General features: G+C 37.4%; 1 protein-coding gene across 3 annotated transcripts; it reads left to right on the forward strand.

Annotated features, from left to right (window-relative positions):
- The first annotated feature begins 399 nt into the window (after positions 1-399).
- Positions 400-13,283, forward strand: LOC129440884 (uncharacterized). Of its 3 annotated transcripts, XM_055200452.2 has the most exons (10): positions 400-761; positions 1,251-1,362; positions 1,517-1,708; positions 4,174-4,494; positions 6,216-7,896; positions 8,031-8,087; positions 9,978-10,185; positions 10,312-10,445; positions 12,195-12,266; positions 12,339-13,283. In XM_055200452.2, exons 3-10 carry the CDS (start codon positions 1,525-1,527, stop codon positions 12,607-12,609), a joined length of 2,928 nt encoding a protein of 975 aa, XP_055056427.2. In that variant the 5' UTR covers positions 400-761; positions 1,251-1,362; positions 1,517-1,524; the 3' UTR covers positions 12,610-13,283. The 3 variants fall into 3 exon arrangements, with proteins under 3 accessions (XP_055056427.2, XP_055056426.2, XP_055056428.2); XM_055200451.2 differs by lacking the exon at positions 1,251-1,362 and having other exon boundaries at positions 401-761; XM_055200453.2 differs by lacking the exon at positions 1,251-1,362 and having other exon boundaries at positions 402-761; positions 6,219-7,896.
- The last annotated feature ends 2,777 nt before the right edge of the window (positions 13,284-16,060 follow it).

Raw genomic sequence — 16,060 nt, forward strand, 5'->3', positions numbered from 1 at the left:
CAATAAATTTAACGACAGCCTATAAATAAATTTTGACTAGTTGCGTATTCGTGCCTCCTCAGAAAAGAAGTGACGAGCCATGGCTTTTATTAAAAGCAACTTTATAGTGCATTCAATCTGTATCTGTACTTTTCATGAGCTTTGTGCTGATACCACAATGCTCTATCAATTGAGCAGCAGATCGAGATCATTGTGTCCATATCTACCCTACAGCCATTACAAAAAATTACAATATTAGAATTTTGGGGAGTATAATCATCTTCTCGCTTTATTTCCACCCAGCTGTTTATTTGTGCTATACCATAATAATAAAAAAACACCTATTTGTTCTTAGGTGCCTGCGCATGCGCTGTTAGAAGAAACGCTTTTTCGACTGAAGGGGGAACAGAAATTCCAGAAGGGAACGGAATTGGCTGCCTAACCGGAAGTTATGCTACATGTGTAGTTGTCGTCACTTCTCGTCGTTCGCAAAATATTGTGGGGATAGGGAGGTTGTTAGCTTTATGTCTTAAATGTTTAACAGTTTAAATTGAGCTAAATTTAAAAATAAGGTGTATTTGTGTACGGCATTGCCCAGCAAATCGGTCCGTCTGTGTGAGCATGAGTCCAGAGAGTCCCCGGAAATTACTTTGCGGGTTTAAAGGAATCACATCCGAGTTGTAACTCTGGAGGATGCCTCTGCAAGTATTAGTGATATAACATCGCGCTGTCATCACCGGAGATAACCTTTTTATCAGGGACAGTTCGACGCAGCAATCAAGGTACTGGTTTAAAATTTTTTAATGCTTTTAATTTATTTAAAATCGGGTTGGGCCCTGCTTAACGTATTAGGGAAGAAATTGTCTTCTAAAGTATTAATTTTTTTTAAATTGTCTGAAGATTATATCGTACGAGGAATATATCGTACGAAATATATTTGTTAAACAAAATAAGTTCAGTTGCTTTCAGTTGTTCATTCAATCGCAGTTTGACCAGATACGTTTTTGACGTAAACGTGTGCGCACATTGTCAGGTGTTTAATGATGCATTTACGCAGTTGGCTAAATAGATTACGAGTACGTGCGTTCCCTATGAATTGAACCTATTTGACCTTTGCTTTGTAAATACAATGCGCTTTCAACTAAGCTACAAGAACACTATTATGTTAATACGGTTAAAAATATGTACAATTCCGTTGTTCGGTTAGTACTGACAATAAATTTTGCGTATATTTATTTGGAATCAATTTCTTCTCTATTCAATCACCACAGGAGCACCCTTTAGTGGTTTTGAAAGAATCCTGTATGTGAGATGTAAATGGCAGAAAATCCTAATCATTCAGCACCATGATGTTACTGTCTAATATCTAAGTATTAGACTTGGGTATGTAAATACCATCATACATTGGAATGGTAATAATTCACTACTATGTAATAATGCATTAGGTCTATACTATAACATTGTGATACCTTCCTAAGTGTTAAACCCAAAATAGGTTGTGTGTGCCGACTTTGATCTTTTTCTTTTCTCCTGTTAGTCCCTTAAATGATGTTATCCAATCCTCCGGCTGACCAGAAAGGGACGGAGCAGGTGCCTGCGTCTGCTGCTGGTCCATGTCGACGTTCTTCCCACTTCTCACTTTATCAGGAGCAGCTGGCCATGGGATGCAGAGAAACCAGCAGGGAGATTGAATCTGATGACAATGAGCTGTCCACAGTCTTTGAGAAAGGTACAAGAGAATTTCATTCAAAGTGGGACCTCCGAAACAAATCAGAAAGCCTTGTACTTTTAGGGTGTTTTCAAACTTGAGCCTTTATTTCGGAACCTGGTGCGTTTTCTTCCTTGGTTCGATTTATTTAGGCATATGTGAACACTGAACAGGGCAATCACGCTCGGATCCCCACCAAAACAACGCAAACAAATCTATGAAAGCAATCCGACCCAATGGACCAACGAACAGGCCATCGTATTGCTTTTTAAACCATGAACATACCTGATAGCTCTTTGGTGATGAATTCTGGTGGGCACCTCAACGCCATGTCTTTTAATTGCATAATATGAAATATGTGATTAAGGCAACACAAAAATATGCTTGATTAGCTAGCTTTAATGTATTTATTACAAAAGTATGATATAAAACACAAACATTTATTTTAATACTACAACATGAAATAAGCACATACATAAGTAAAACGTCCAGTTAAAGTAAAGCGAGGTAATTTACTACGGTGTTAAGATTATATAGAAAATATATCTGATTTAAGTTATGAAACTTAACTTTAGCATCAGTTATAAGGATAATAACAAATAACATACTTTATATGAATAATAAAGAGATTATTAGGCTTTACTAACTGACCACATATCGTGATTCTCGCGAAATTAGACTTATGATAAAAAAAGGTAAATGCAAAGTAATAGTATCAAATAAGAAGCATACAGTTACAAACATCTCTTCATGTACTATTTTGTGCATTATTTCAAATGACATCATACAAACCAATTCTTTTGTTTTTTCCACATTTAACGGGAAAATTTTCATTACCGGAACGTGTCCATGACTGAATTTGGGTTCTTTAACATGGAAATATTTATCATTAAAAAATCTAGAAAATAAAAAGCTTCAGTAGAGACAATAGTGAGGAATATAAATGTGTTCAAGACCAATTTTCTCGTCCTCCGCAACAATTATTAATCATTGTTTAAGCCGCCAAGGAACTAATATTTTCAACAACAAAAAAAATAGTTGGAAGGGACATAATTGACTGTGACACTCAAGATGGCTACCAGGTAAGCAGATAAAATCTCTCTCCAGATAAAAATTTAAATTTTGTTTGTCATAGTACCTAGCCAACTTTTAGTTCTCATTACCGAAACCGAGTTTGTAAATGCATATATTTAATGTAATATCATGTTGCGGTAATGATAATTTTGGTAATGATAATCTTTATGATAATTTAAATAATTCTATAGGAAATATTTTTTAAATTCTCTAAAAATAATGGTTATAGTAAGTTCAGACCTTAATCTTATATGTGCAAAAAAATTGGCTTTAAGGGCTTTTTAAAAATTCTGATGCCGGACACCTTCCAAATCTGGATTTCTTGAGAATCACCCAAAATTTAATTTTGTTCATCTATATTCTCGACTAAACAGCTCATAAAACTACATTTTATGAACAGAAAGAGTAATATTTCGAATATCATGCAAGTTTTAAGCTCCATTGCCACTGATGCAAAATGCATTCTGGGAAACTTGGCTGTCATAAGTTCGCACAAGTCGCCTCCTGATGCATCCTTGATAAAATGGGCGGATCAAGAGGTGAACTTGGCTTGATGCGAACTTAGAATTGGAACAGTACTTGGGCTGCGACTGATGAAGTTTCACAAGAACACAAGTACAGCCAAGAACACATATTGAGAAACGGTCATTGCCTTGTGAATTCAAACCGAACCAATCGATTTACAGGTCTGAAAACACCCTTAAGGGGATCGCACACCGGCCGCGCTGCTCAGCGCCGCGTCGCGCCTAGGAGAACTCGGGGGTATTGTAAACCGGAAGTGCACATTAAATAGCGCGAGCTTCGTCAGATAGCGTCTACTTCAAAATGTAAAATACGTTAGCAGCCAATGTTAATCATTAATGATGTGGGACACATATGATGTTATTTAATGTTAAACTATGTGAGTGGCGCTCTGTGCGCGACAGGGATTTGAACAACTTCCTGAGTCACAGCTGGGCGGCACGGACAGGCGCCACCTGTCGGCGCCAGTGTGCGTACACTCATAGAAAACAATGTGTTACATTTCGGCGCTTAGCTGCGCGGCTGGTGTGCGATCCCCTTTAGACTCTATGCTAGTTCAGTTTGCATAATCATGTTTATTTAAGTGGACGCTATAAATGTGTTTAAAATATCTGATGAGATGTGCAGTTTCTGGTTTTATTTGTCCTTTGCAAACCCTATTAAGAGCATTTTTGAGTCTGATTGATATTATCATCAGACATTTATACTAGATTGAACATTGTAGATGTGTAATGTGGTAAAAATTGGTTCCAAAAGTATTGCATTGTATTGTTTTTGTTTAATTTAAAATTGCACAATCATTGGTAAATTGGTAGTAATTGTCTTAGTGTTTTCAGACATTACTAAGCAGCACTGCTTACGAGTATGTTTACTCCTACCCTGCTTTGCAGAGGGTCCACAAAATCCACATACTTGGACATCTGGCACCTTCAATTCAGCTCCTCCAGTTGGCCCATCAGGAGAACAACTTGGAGTTCTTGAACAGCTTTTTGTGTCCCATCAGACTGAGATGAAACGTCTGCTGACCGATACTCTCGGCTCTCTGACGCAGCGTCTCGAGGCGGTGGAGAAGAGGATGGACCAGCTGTGTTCACAAAGCAGTGCGCATACCCGCAGTTTGGCTCAGCTTCACAGTAAAGTTGGCCAGCTGGGCAGGGACTTGTCATTTGGCTTTCCAAATGTACACAGTGTTTCGCATGCACACAGTCTTGGTAAATGTTCATATTTGTAAAGTAAACAGTTACTTACTAATGCAAACATTAATACTTACTAGAGATGCACCGATTGCAATTTTCTTGGCAGATTCCGATTTTTACACATTACCATTTTCTTTCTAAGAACTATAATTGACAGCATTTAGGCTACAAGCAAAAATCCACTTTTCTTTAATAATAACTTTGCACTTTCACCCAAACTGCATTAAAGGGACACTCCACTTTTTTGAAAATATGCGTATTTTTTAGCTCCTAGAGTTAAACATTTGATTCTTACCGTTTTGGAATCCATTCAGCTGATCTCCTAGCCTGGTTAGCCAGACCTACATCAAGATGTAAGGTCTGGCAACTCTTCACACAAACGGCTCAATGCAAGGGGCGGGATATAAGGTTGTCCCTCAAAATGCCTCTGTACGCAATAGGATAGCGCTATGACCAATCAGAGCAACGAAGAAGGTGACGTATGAGTCCCATGCGTTTCCCCACCAGTGGAGCTAATTGGTATATCAAACTTTTACCGTAACCAGTCGGCAAAACTCCAAACACATCTTTCTTGCTTAAAAAGGACTTCAGTAGGGTTATTTGCTCTTCACTCAAAGAAAAACATAAGTCTAAGTCCTCCAGAGTCGCGGCCAAAGCCGCTTCAAAAGAAAGCTGTTCGCCAGCAGCAGCAGCCATTCTTTGTTTTCAAGTAGGAACCGTCGCAGGCAGCTCTGTCGTCATCATGTTAAGCCCTGACCAAATTTTGGTCATCATGTTAAGGCCTGACCAAATTTTGGTTTTTGGAGCTGTTAAGTGTATTGTGAGTGCCTAGACTAAACCCTGGCAGCAAATATATTTTGCGGCCGCTAGGGTGCGTCTAGATTTCTAGGCTACTGATCTCCGGGTCTGACGCTAGCACTTTTAGCATAGCTTAGCATAATCCATTAAATCTGAGTAGACCATTAGCATCGCGCCTAAAAATAACCAAAGTGTTTTAAATTTAAAACTTGACTCTTCTGTAGTTACATCGTGTACTAAGACAGACGGAAAATTAAAAGTTGTGATTTTCTAGGCAGATATGGTAGGAACTATATTCTCATTCTAGCGTAATAATCAATGACTTTGCTGCCGTAACATGGCTGCAGGAGGCGCAATGATATTACGTAGTACCCGAAAATAGTCCCCTGCCATTGAAAGTTACTAAGGGGACTATTTTCGGCTGCTGCGTAATATCATCAATTAGCATATTTAAAAAAAAAAAGTGGAGTGTCCCTTTAAATTATGGTCTTTCATTTAAACCGATAAAGTGCTCTTAAACCAAGTGTTGCAGTTTGAGTTTAATCACTCCTCAACTTGGCCAATCTTTGTTCTCACCGTCACAAACGGAAAATACCTATGATGCAGTTTTTTTACCTGACGGGAGGGGTTCTAGTGGACCAATCACAGCGCTTGCACTCTGCGTTGAACTGACATGCTGTTAAAATTTGGTGAGGTGCACGTCAGGCTATGCACAGGCTATGGATAACCTACGGTGTAGACCTTATGCACGACTATAACATGGCCTTGAATGGTAATCCAGGAAATTGCGTAACTGGCAACAAAAGGATTGGCTCGTAAATTGGAATGTTGTGAGACATGCGTAAAATCGTCCAATTGAAGTCTCTGGTCGGTCGATCGGTGCATCTCTAATACTTACTAAATCTGTAATTTATTTAACTGTAACAATTGTGTGCTAGCAGGAGAGGACATCAAAGTCCTAAAAGACGACGGAGGAATCCTCTCAAAAAACACCTTCTCCTCTACACCACATTCTCTTCTCGGGGCACTCTCTCCGGAACCAAAAAAGGACCCTGTTTTTTCATGGCTAATGTCAACTCCTTCCCAAAACTCGCAAAGTCCTGTCCACAAGCCGGAGGAACCCAGCTGTCCGAAACTAAATGGGAATTCCAGTGGCTCCTCATTTGAAATGCTGAAAACCTGCTCTATGGGACATACTGAGAATTATTTGGTGGGTAACTACTCACCTGTGTCAGACTTTGAAGACCTGGAAATGGAACTGGTAGCTGAGAAAGATCGAGTCGCATTAAGCTTATCGGTCGATTCTGTGATCAGCAGCCCAAATGAGAATGACAACCAGGTACTGACTTGTAAACAGGAAGTACAGTCCTCCGATAATGTGGGAAAAGCAGACTCTACCAAGACTAATCAGTGTTTACATGCACAGGAACACCCGCAGGTGCCTTCCCTTAGCACACAATTTCTGCACTATTCAGGTACTAATGGCTCAAAGTCGGATACAAATATGGATCCTCTTTATTCGTTTTCAAAACTAACGAAGAGCTCTGAGAAGTCAAATTTTGGGAAAGTCAATGGTAACAACAGCCAGCAGGAATCGTCCGGTCAAATGACCCTATTTTTTCCGCATGGAGGGCAGCCCTACCCCTCAGTTCCCTTGGCAAATTTTCAAGCTTGTTATAAAACAGCAGAAGCGAGCAAAGAAAAGGAAAGAATAAAAATGGGCACAAACAATGAGAAGCCAAGTTTTTTAACTACCTCGTTGAGTAAAAGTACAGCAGTCATGGAGTGCAGAGAAGTAGGTGGCGATTCTGCACAAAGCACAAAGTTGGGTAGTAATGGACAAAGTGAGGAAGTTGGGGAACATAATGGCATTAATTCATACAGCTTAATAAAACATCCTTTGCAAGGTTCAAACTGTGAACAGACTTTACCAAACCAGTTGGTAAAAAGTATAGGTGATCAGACCTCTTCACTTTTGACATTTCCGCAATCGCATCCTAATTCCCAACTCCCAAGAAATGGTTCCTCTAAAACACTTAGTGCCGATTTCAAGTCTATCCATGATACTGACAAACTGTTAAATCGGCTGTCTGACACTGCCCATCGCTTAGTGTCTAAAAACTGTCCCAAAAATGACTCGGTACTACCAGACAAATGGACGGATTACAGCAGAACTGTATCGAAGCTCAAACACTACAGCGGTAAGAATCGCCATGTTTCTGGATATTCTCTGTCCCTTCATGAGCTGGAAGAAAAGACCTCAAACAGTTGTAAACCGGTACTAAGGAACTCAATTGCATTACCTTTCAACCAATTGATGGGTAAAGAGACTGCATTTTGTCCTAGCTTATCTCAGCTTTTTCGGTCCACCACCCCGTCCATGTATGCTTTAAGCAAAGGTAGCTTCTCTGGGTCAGGTGTTAGCACTGTCCTGGCATTATCTTCCCCGACATCCTTCAGACTGTGGTTTCGGCACAGACGGCTCAACTTCCCACTCATGGAGTTGTCGTGTCCAGGCGTCCATATGGTTACGAGTCGGATTTTGGGCGAATGTAAGTTGTATCCTTTTCGGCCTCTGGTTGACCACACGGCTCCACCGGGTCTGGACAATGATCACCAGTGAGTTAACACTCCTAAAATTTGTTTTGCATGTTTAAAAAAAAATTGATTACATAATCAGATCAGATTATTGCTTGCATGCTGCGTGCACTTGCGATTCCACGCTTTTTGATTGACATCTTCTTTATTGTTAGCTATACACGACAAACTGATCAAGAAGCTACAACCAGCAGGAAAAGAGCTACAACACGGTGGGCATATCCCCCTGCAGCACATTACCTCTAGGATCCCTTGCCATGTAGCTTATAATGCTGCGTTTACACCAGCCGCGGTAGAGGCGGTAAAAACGTGCTATTCGCGTGTAGTTTGACACTTGAACATTTGAGTTTACTCGCTTCATTCGCGTGTGAAATTCTAGTCATTCGAGACATTCACGCATAAATTTGCGTCATGGGAGGGGCTTCTGCGACTCTTCTGAGACTGCGCTCGCTTCCTGTAATCACACCACTACTATAGCAAGGTCCTGATTGGTTAAATCTGCCGAAGTTCAAATTTTTCAACTTTTCCCGCGGCAACGCTCAATTCGCACGTACCGCGCCGCAGGATGCCTAATCACGTCTTTGCATTGACATGTAAATCACCCGTGCTTGCCGCCTCTACCGCGGCTGGTGTAAACACAGCATAAGATTTTGCTCAACACAATTTTTCACCAACACTATTACATTTATGCATTTTGCAGATGCTTTTATCCAAACCAGATTGCGGTGCTTTCCAAATTCTGTGCATTCGGTTACTATACAAATTTTGGTTTGTCCAGCACCTCTTTATTATGAACATTGTGCACCTTGATGAAAAGTATTATGCTATTAGTTGTTTCCCATGGTTAAACTAGTTAGAAATAACCATGGTTTTATAAATTGGGTAAGATAATAGCGGAAATACGGATTGCTGGAAAAACTCGTCAATGGCAGGGAAGCGTTTTGTCTTTTTTTTTATAATTATTTTTTGCCTTTATTGATAGATAGTAGTTTTTTTTTTTATGAGAGACGACAGGAAAGTAGAGGGTGGAGAGAGGGGTATGGGATCGGCAAAGGACCTCGAGCTGGGATTCGAACTCGGGTCGCCGGAAGTGCGTTTGCACTATATGTCGGAGCACTGCCCACTACACCATCGGCTCCGACGGAAGCGTCTTGTCTTAATTGACAAGTTAACTCGTCAATGGCGGGGAAAGAGTTAATAGAGACAGCTTGAATGCATATCATTTGGATAACAGCGTCTGCTAATTGCTTAAATGTACACTGCAAAAAATTATTTTTGAGAAAAAAAAATCTTAGTATTTTTGTCTTGTTTTCAGTAAAAACATATATAAAAATTCTTAAATTAAAATGCCTTTCTTGATGAGCAAAACAACCCGAGAAAATAAGTCTAGAATATAGACCAAAAATATAAAATTTAACTGATTTTGTGCATACATTTTTCTTGAATTCTTCTTGAATTTGTGTTTAAGAAAAATTTTCAAGATTTTTGCTTGCCCCATTGGCGGATTTTTTTGCTTGTTTTATGCACAAAATAACCTAAATTTGATATTTTTGTCTAAAAACTAAAGCAAATTAACCCAAGAAAATAAGTCTAGTTTTTAGACCAAAAATATCAAATTTCAGTGATTTTGTGCATAAAATAAGCAAAAAAGTCTGCCAATAGGGTAAGCAAATTTTTCTTGAATTCTTCTTGAATTTGTGTTTAAGAAAAATGTTCAAGATTTTTTGCTTAACCCATTGACAGATTTTTTGCTTATTTATGCACAAAATAACTTAAATTTGATATTTTTGTCTAAAAACTAGAGCAAATCAACCCAAGAGAATAAAGCATCAAGAAAAAGCATCTTAATTTAAGAATTTTTAGATATTTTTACTGAAAACAAGACAAAAATATTAAGAATTTTTTTCTTGAAAATCATTTTTTGCAGTGTATATGTAAATTGCCATTTCTTTACCATAATAATTGTCAATTTTGAAGCATTATACCAATATTTTTGCCTATAATCAAAATCCACAATTGTGCTTATTAAATATGTAATTGAATATGAAAATATATCAGCTGGTATTCTCTTATAAACATGTTTATTCTTTTAATGCGTATAGGAAAGCCATATCATTTTCATCAGTGGGTCACCTGTCAAAAAAACACCTTACACCAGAGAAAAGTATGGATTACCCTTCACGACACGGCATCAGCCCCAAGCACCTAGAAGGCTCACCAGCTGAATCTTTGCCCAGTTTTGCTGTGGTCAGCGCAAATGTTAAATTTCCTGGTTTGCATAGCCAAGGGGCATCTAGAGAAATGGAGCAGGTATCCTATCAACTTTTCTGTTTAAACAAAAACTTTATAAATGTGTCAAGCCTCAAATGGGAATTTATTTGAAAATTTTACTTTATACACTGGTGAAGTTTAAATTGAACTCAATGTTTCTTGTAGGTGGATGTCTTTGATGCTCATGCCGACACTCAAGCTGGCCATCGTTCCAAAAAAGTTTCCCAAATTCGAATCCGTAAGACCGTTCCCAAACCAGATACCAACCTTACTCCAATGGGACTTCCCAAACCAAAGAGGTGAGCGTTTTCTCCTTATAGTATGTTTAGTATTGTAGTTCTCACAATACAAATAGTAATGGGGCCATTCCACCGAATAAGTGCCATTTTCATGTTGTAATTCATCAAAATTGAAGTTTTTTAAACACTAAATCTAATAACACACACACATTTTACTTTTCAAAATGAGTATTGGTCAATCTACCGCAACTAGTTAATTTTTTAAAATGGTTAATCAATGAAGGACGGAGCCATTTTGGTAACAGGACATGTGCAACAAATGCATGAAATATAGCTCAGGGTTCCAACAGGTCCTTGAAATCCTAGAAAGTTTGTGAATCTGGGGGAAAAAATCAAGGCCCTGGGAAGTTTTTGATAATATACATACATAGATACAGGTCATTAAAAGTGCTTGAATCTATTTTATGCAAGAAGTTTTCTGAAAAAAAATCAATATTATTCAGTCTAGTGTAGGATAATATCATAACATTTCTAGACTTTTTAAACACATGTGATAAACTGTCCGCTTTAAATGCTTATATCTTCTTATACCTTCTATATGCGAATGTTGATTCATACCAAAATGCTTTTTTACATAGTTGTGTTTGACACATGACAACGTCTCAGGTTACGTATGTAACTGTTGTTCCCTGAGAAGGGAACGAGACACCGCGTCTCCCTTGTCATAGTTCCTGCATCCCTGTAACGCCGTCTTTGGCAATATTTCTGATAGTGATATACTTCCTGGCTCCCGCGTCACCCTGTCTTTGTCGTTAAGCCTCACCATTGGTTGAATTTGATATACACATTCAGACACACTTACCACTGGAGGCGTCCCCAAAGTGTCACCGCAGTGACGCAGCGCGAGTTCCCTCGAAAGGGATTTGTATCTTAAAAGGTAACACAATGTAACCTTGCTCTCACTTTAAATGTGTCCCCACATTTAGTCCTTGAATTTGAGGGTATTGCACCTCCTTGAAAGGTCTTTGAATTTGAAGTTAACTAAGGTGTGGGAACCCTCATAGCTGCTTTAAATATATGAAGAGCTTGGTTCCAAAATGAGATAACATTTTTCAAAAATCTAATTTTTTGATTGTGGATTCCTATTAATATTTATATATTATTCCTATTAATATTAACTGCAGTTGGTTTGTTTTGATGTAAGCCTTCATAACTAAAAATACAGCTAAGTAGCACAATAAACACAATAGAAACAGGATAACATAATAATAATAATAAACATTTTGAAATTTTGAGTTATCTCTTTTTGGAACCAAACTCTTCATATATGCTCATAGCATGAAGAGACAGAGCAAATGTTAGTGATTTACCAATTTTTTTATTTTAAAATAAACCGATAACATCAACCAAATATTATAGGACTGAACATAAAGATTGACATTCACATTCATAGCATCAATTTCTTAAAAAATACAGGAAAGAAAATGAGATGATGTAGATGATGTAACTAGATTTTGGGGACAATCCTGGTGACATGACTAAAATGTGCATTTTTATCTTAATTATTATGACTTTTTCCATTGTAACAAATATTTAAAGCAAAGATGGCATATGGAATTTAGTGTCTTATTAACATGCAGGACACTTTACTTAATAATAAAATGTATTTTTGGATTGTATAACTTCCCAGGTTAGGACCTTCACCAAGTAGCACATTTTAATACCATTTACTACTCATTGGTTTTGAGTTTTGACTTCTCTAGTACGTTAAATGTCAATTCAAACCTTTATGTATTTGTATTCCAAAAGGTTAAAGAAAAAGGAATTCAGCTTAGAAGAAATTTACACCAACAAGAATTACAAATCTCCGACCCCCAACAGGTATGCAGTATATTTTGCTATGTTTATTTTAATGCTTTTGTATTGAAATTAATTTTAAGTGCTCTCACACAGATGCCTGGAGACGATTTTTGAAGAGCCGAAAGAAAAGAATGGCGCTCTGGTTTGTATTGGCCAGCAGAAACGAAAGCGAGTTCTGGATTTTCCAGATTTTACACTGCCACGAAAACGCAAGGCTAAAACAAATCTCGGCCCCTTACGAGCAAAGGGGCCACGGGGAAGAGCTCGAAGGGGTAAACATGATGACGTTGACCTTGACGTAATGCTGATTGAGAGGCTTTCAGAACTTGAAGACTACTTCACTCGCCAAGGACTGGAGGTTTAAGTACATCATGCTTTTGATTCTTGTGAAGGCTCTTAAAGTTTGGTATTAATGTAGGAAACATTTAATTGTCTGAAAGTACAAAGAGGAATTTACAAAAGTTTATGAAGTACGCTGACCCAAAAGACATTTAAGCAGTGTGAGCATGTGGAAAAAATACAAGCACATTATAGTTGACTTGTACCTGAGCACTTTTATTTCCTTACAATGTGATAGTTGCAGTTTAGCAATGTTTCTTTATTCTTTACACATTGCTAAACAAGATGATCCTAAGCATCGCTTGGGTGCAAAAATCAAGCCTGTGTTTGAGTTGATTTCTGATGTTTTGGTCCGTATGGATCTCAAAAATATGGTGATAAACAAGCACTGCTCTTCCCAGACTACTAATGTCAGATTGGCAGCTTGGATTGTATAGGTTATATTTTTTCATGTGTAGTAAATCTGGATTAGCAGGTATCACCTAAACATTTTTTTTAAACTATTTCTTCTGTAAAAGGATTTGCAGGACAGGGCTACAAAAGTCCTATCTTGTAAGTATTTATTTTCTTTTACATTAGGTTTTTTATAAGGCACTGTGGAGTATTCGGTAACTGTACGCATTTTTTATGTATTTTACTAGTGCTGCCTCACGATTGGTCGCGACTAATCATTTGCAGAATAAAAGTTTTTGTTTGCATGGTGTATGTGGATGTGCTGTGTATAATGGTTATGTATAAATACACACACACACGTATATAATTAAGAAACATTTGCATGTGTATATATATACATGTTTGTATATATATATATATATATATATTTTTTTTTTTTATTAATTAATTAATTCATTAATATATAAAAAAAATTCTTGAAATTATACGTGTGTGGGTGTATTTATATATACATAATTATTGTTATGCACAGTGCACCCACATATATTGTGTGGGCAAGGGCTTTATTCTGCAAATAACGATAGATCGTGACTAATCGTGAGGCAGCACTATATTTTACCCAAACCTGATCTCACGGGTTTTCATACAGGTTTTATGTGACTATTTTGTGTTAATTCATACAAAGTAAATCATACAAAAACTTTCGATTATTAGAAAAACATTAACGATACCCCACTACTAAACCCAGTGTCACTGGGGCGAAAGCAAATCTCCAAAATGTACCTACGTGATCGTATGAATTCATACAAATTAGCCATGTCGTAAAAATTTTACGAATTGTGCTTGACATTGTGTTGATTTTACCCTACAAATATAACATTTGTGTGTAATTTGTTGTTTTGGCAGCTGCCATAAAAAGACAAAATTCAAATGGTCTTTCTCTAGCTCTTTTATTTTTTCAACCTTCTAGCATTTAGCATTAAATTAGGGCTTTCTGCCTATTCATAATCAGCTTCAGATATATGACATTTTACAAAAGTTGCATTAGTACTGTTACGATACAAATAAAAAAATAGGACAAGACCACTTTTTTCATATTGTTAGTTGGAAGAATATTTTTATCACCATCATCATTTAATTATTCATGTTTGACATCTAATAAATGCTTGCAGTGCATCTGTGCTTTTTACTAGTTGGCTTAATATCTGGCAGAAACATCTTTTCTAGTCTTCCTTTATTTAATTATACTTCATTCTCGCCATAATTATAGCCTTAGAAGCTGGTATGGCGTTTAAAAGAAAAGAAAGAAAGAAGAATATCTGGCAGACATTAAAGCACATGTAAATAATTGGATTTGACAGATTTTAATAGGTTTATCATTCCGTTTGCCGGAACCAACTTTTTTTGATGAAAAGAGCAATGCAACATTTCTTACATGGTATGACGTGTAATGTTTCCAGTTTTTTTTTATTTTTTATCAATTGTAATGTAGTATCAGACCTACCTATAGCTTTTAGTCAATGATCTGCACTTGATCCCCCAAAGAGTCTGAGCCTTTACCTGAAGAGCATCTCTTTGTTAGAGGAATAGATGTGACTTGAACACAACCTGTAGACATTTATTTTTAAAGAGATGTGTTGTATGTTTACACGTCTATGTAGTGAAACTGGCTGTTTTTATAATGGAAAATTTCAGTTTGTATTTATATTTTATTTCCTTATCACACCTACACAGTGTTATTAGATGATGCTGCTGCTGTTGCTCAGACCAACACTAACTATTGCTTGAGTGCTGTCAATCAATGTGATTTTATATATATATTTTATGAATAAAATAGTGTTTAATAACACATTTATTCTTGTCATTCTTATTCTTGGCTAATTGGTCCAAAAATATTGTTGATGTTTAAAGCCATTATATTTACATGGCTTTTGTAATAAAATATCCACACAAAAAAGATCTGTTTTAATAGGGCTTGGGCGTCGTGACGTCATTACTTGTCGTGGCGGCCATGTTGGTTGCCTCCTTTACTGCTGCGCTCCATGCTGCGCTCTGTTTATAGACATACTTTCTCTCAATCGTGTGTCTTAATTTGATTAATTTGTCGTTATTTTTTCAACCATGGTAAACCGTTGCTGTATTAATAATAAAGTAACACATTAAAAGTAATTTACATTAAAAATGACAGATAAGAACAAAACTTCATTATGTTTTATTCAATATCGGAAACCAAACATTAACCTCAACCCCTCAGTAATGTGTATACATGACATATAAATGACATTTATATATACGACAGTGAAGTATAACATCTGAATATTAATTTATATAGCTTAAGTCAACATTGAACATAAGGGAAATGTCCCGGTTTACTCGCCCAAAATACGGGAACATTTCAACATTCATCTTTCTGTTGCTATCCCTCTGCTGACAGCAAAAACTGCTGCATTAACTAAGATAGTTGTGAAGCTAGGTCATACGTGACTTTGCTTACAGATTGGCGTGAAATCGTGCTCTTACAACAACCACGCTGTTATCTTAAATGACTCTTTTTTCATATGGATCCCAACCGTTAATAGTTCCGATTTTGTCCACATACCGGTCCCTGCTTCCCTGTTTAACGTATCCCAGTAAATTACACATACTTTTCCGGATTTTAACATCTTTTTTCTTTCTTTTAATTCTCCCAACTCTGCCGCTTCTCCTCGTTCAACTTGCTGTATGATTACATTCGAGAGGCCACCAACATGGCCGCCACGTCCCAGAATGCAACGCGGCGCCCAAGCCCTATTAACAACTCGTCCCTTCCACTCAATCCTCAGTTTCCGGTTTTAGAAACTATGGCAACACTAGTGGACAATTCATTACAATGACATAAAACATCTGAAATGTACAGGTAATAATTACCTCATACTAGCCAGGGTGCATTTTCCAAAAGTATCGTTAGCTAAATATGGTTAATCGTTAGCTAACTATCGTAACCATAGTTGCTTTCGGTAACGCACGTCAGAACGATAACAAACAGAGACCGGAAGTTAATATAAGGCTAGACGCGTACAAGGCATGTTCCCTTTCGATGCTTT

The sequence above is a fragment of the Misgurnus anguillicaudatus genome, chromosome 22 (genome assembly GCF_027580225.2).
Source record: "Misgurnus anguillicaudatus chromosome 22, ASM2758022v2, whole genome shotgun sequence".
NCBI lineage: Eukaryota > Metazoa > Chordata > Actinopteri > Cypriniformes > Cobitidae > Misgurnus > Misgurnus anguillicaudatus.

Coding starts and splice junctions, on each gene's coding strand:
- LOC129440884 (XM_055200452.2), top strand. CDS start 1,525: ATGATGTTATCCAATCCTCCGGCTGACCAGAAAGGGACGGAGCAGGTG. Junction 1,709..4,173: donor GTCCACAGTCTTTGAGAAAG/GTACAAGAGAAT, acceptor CCTGCTTTGCAG/AGGGTCCACAAAATCCACAT. Junction 10,186..10,311: donor CATCTAGAGAAATGGAGCAG/GTATCCTATCAA, acceptor TGTTTCTTGTAG/GTGGATGTCTTTGATGCTCA.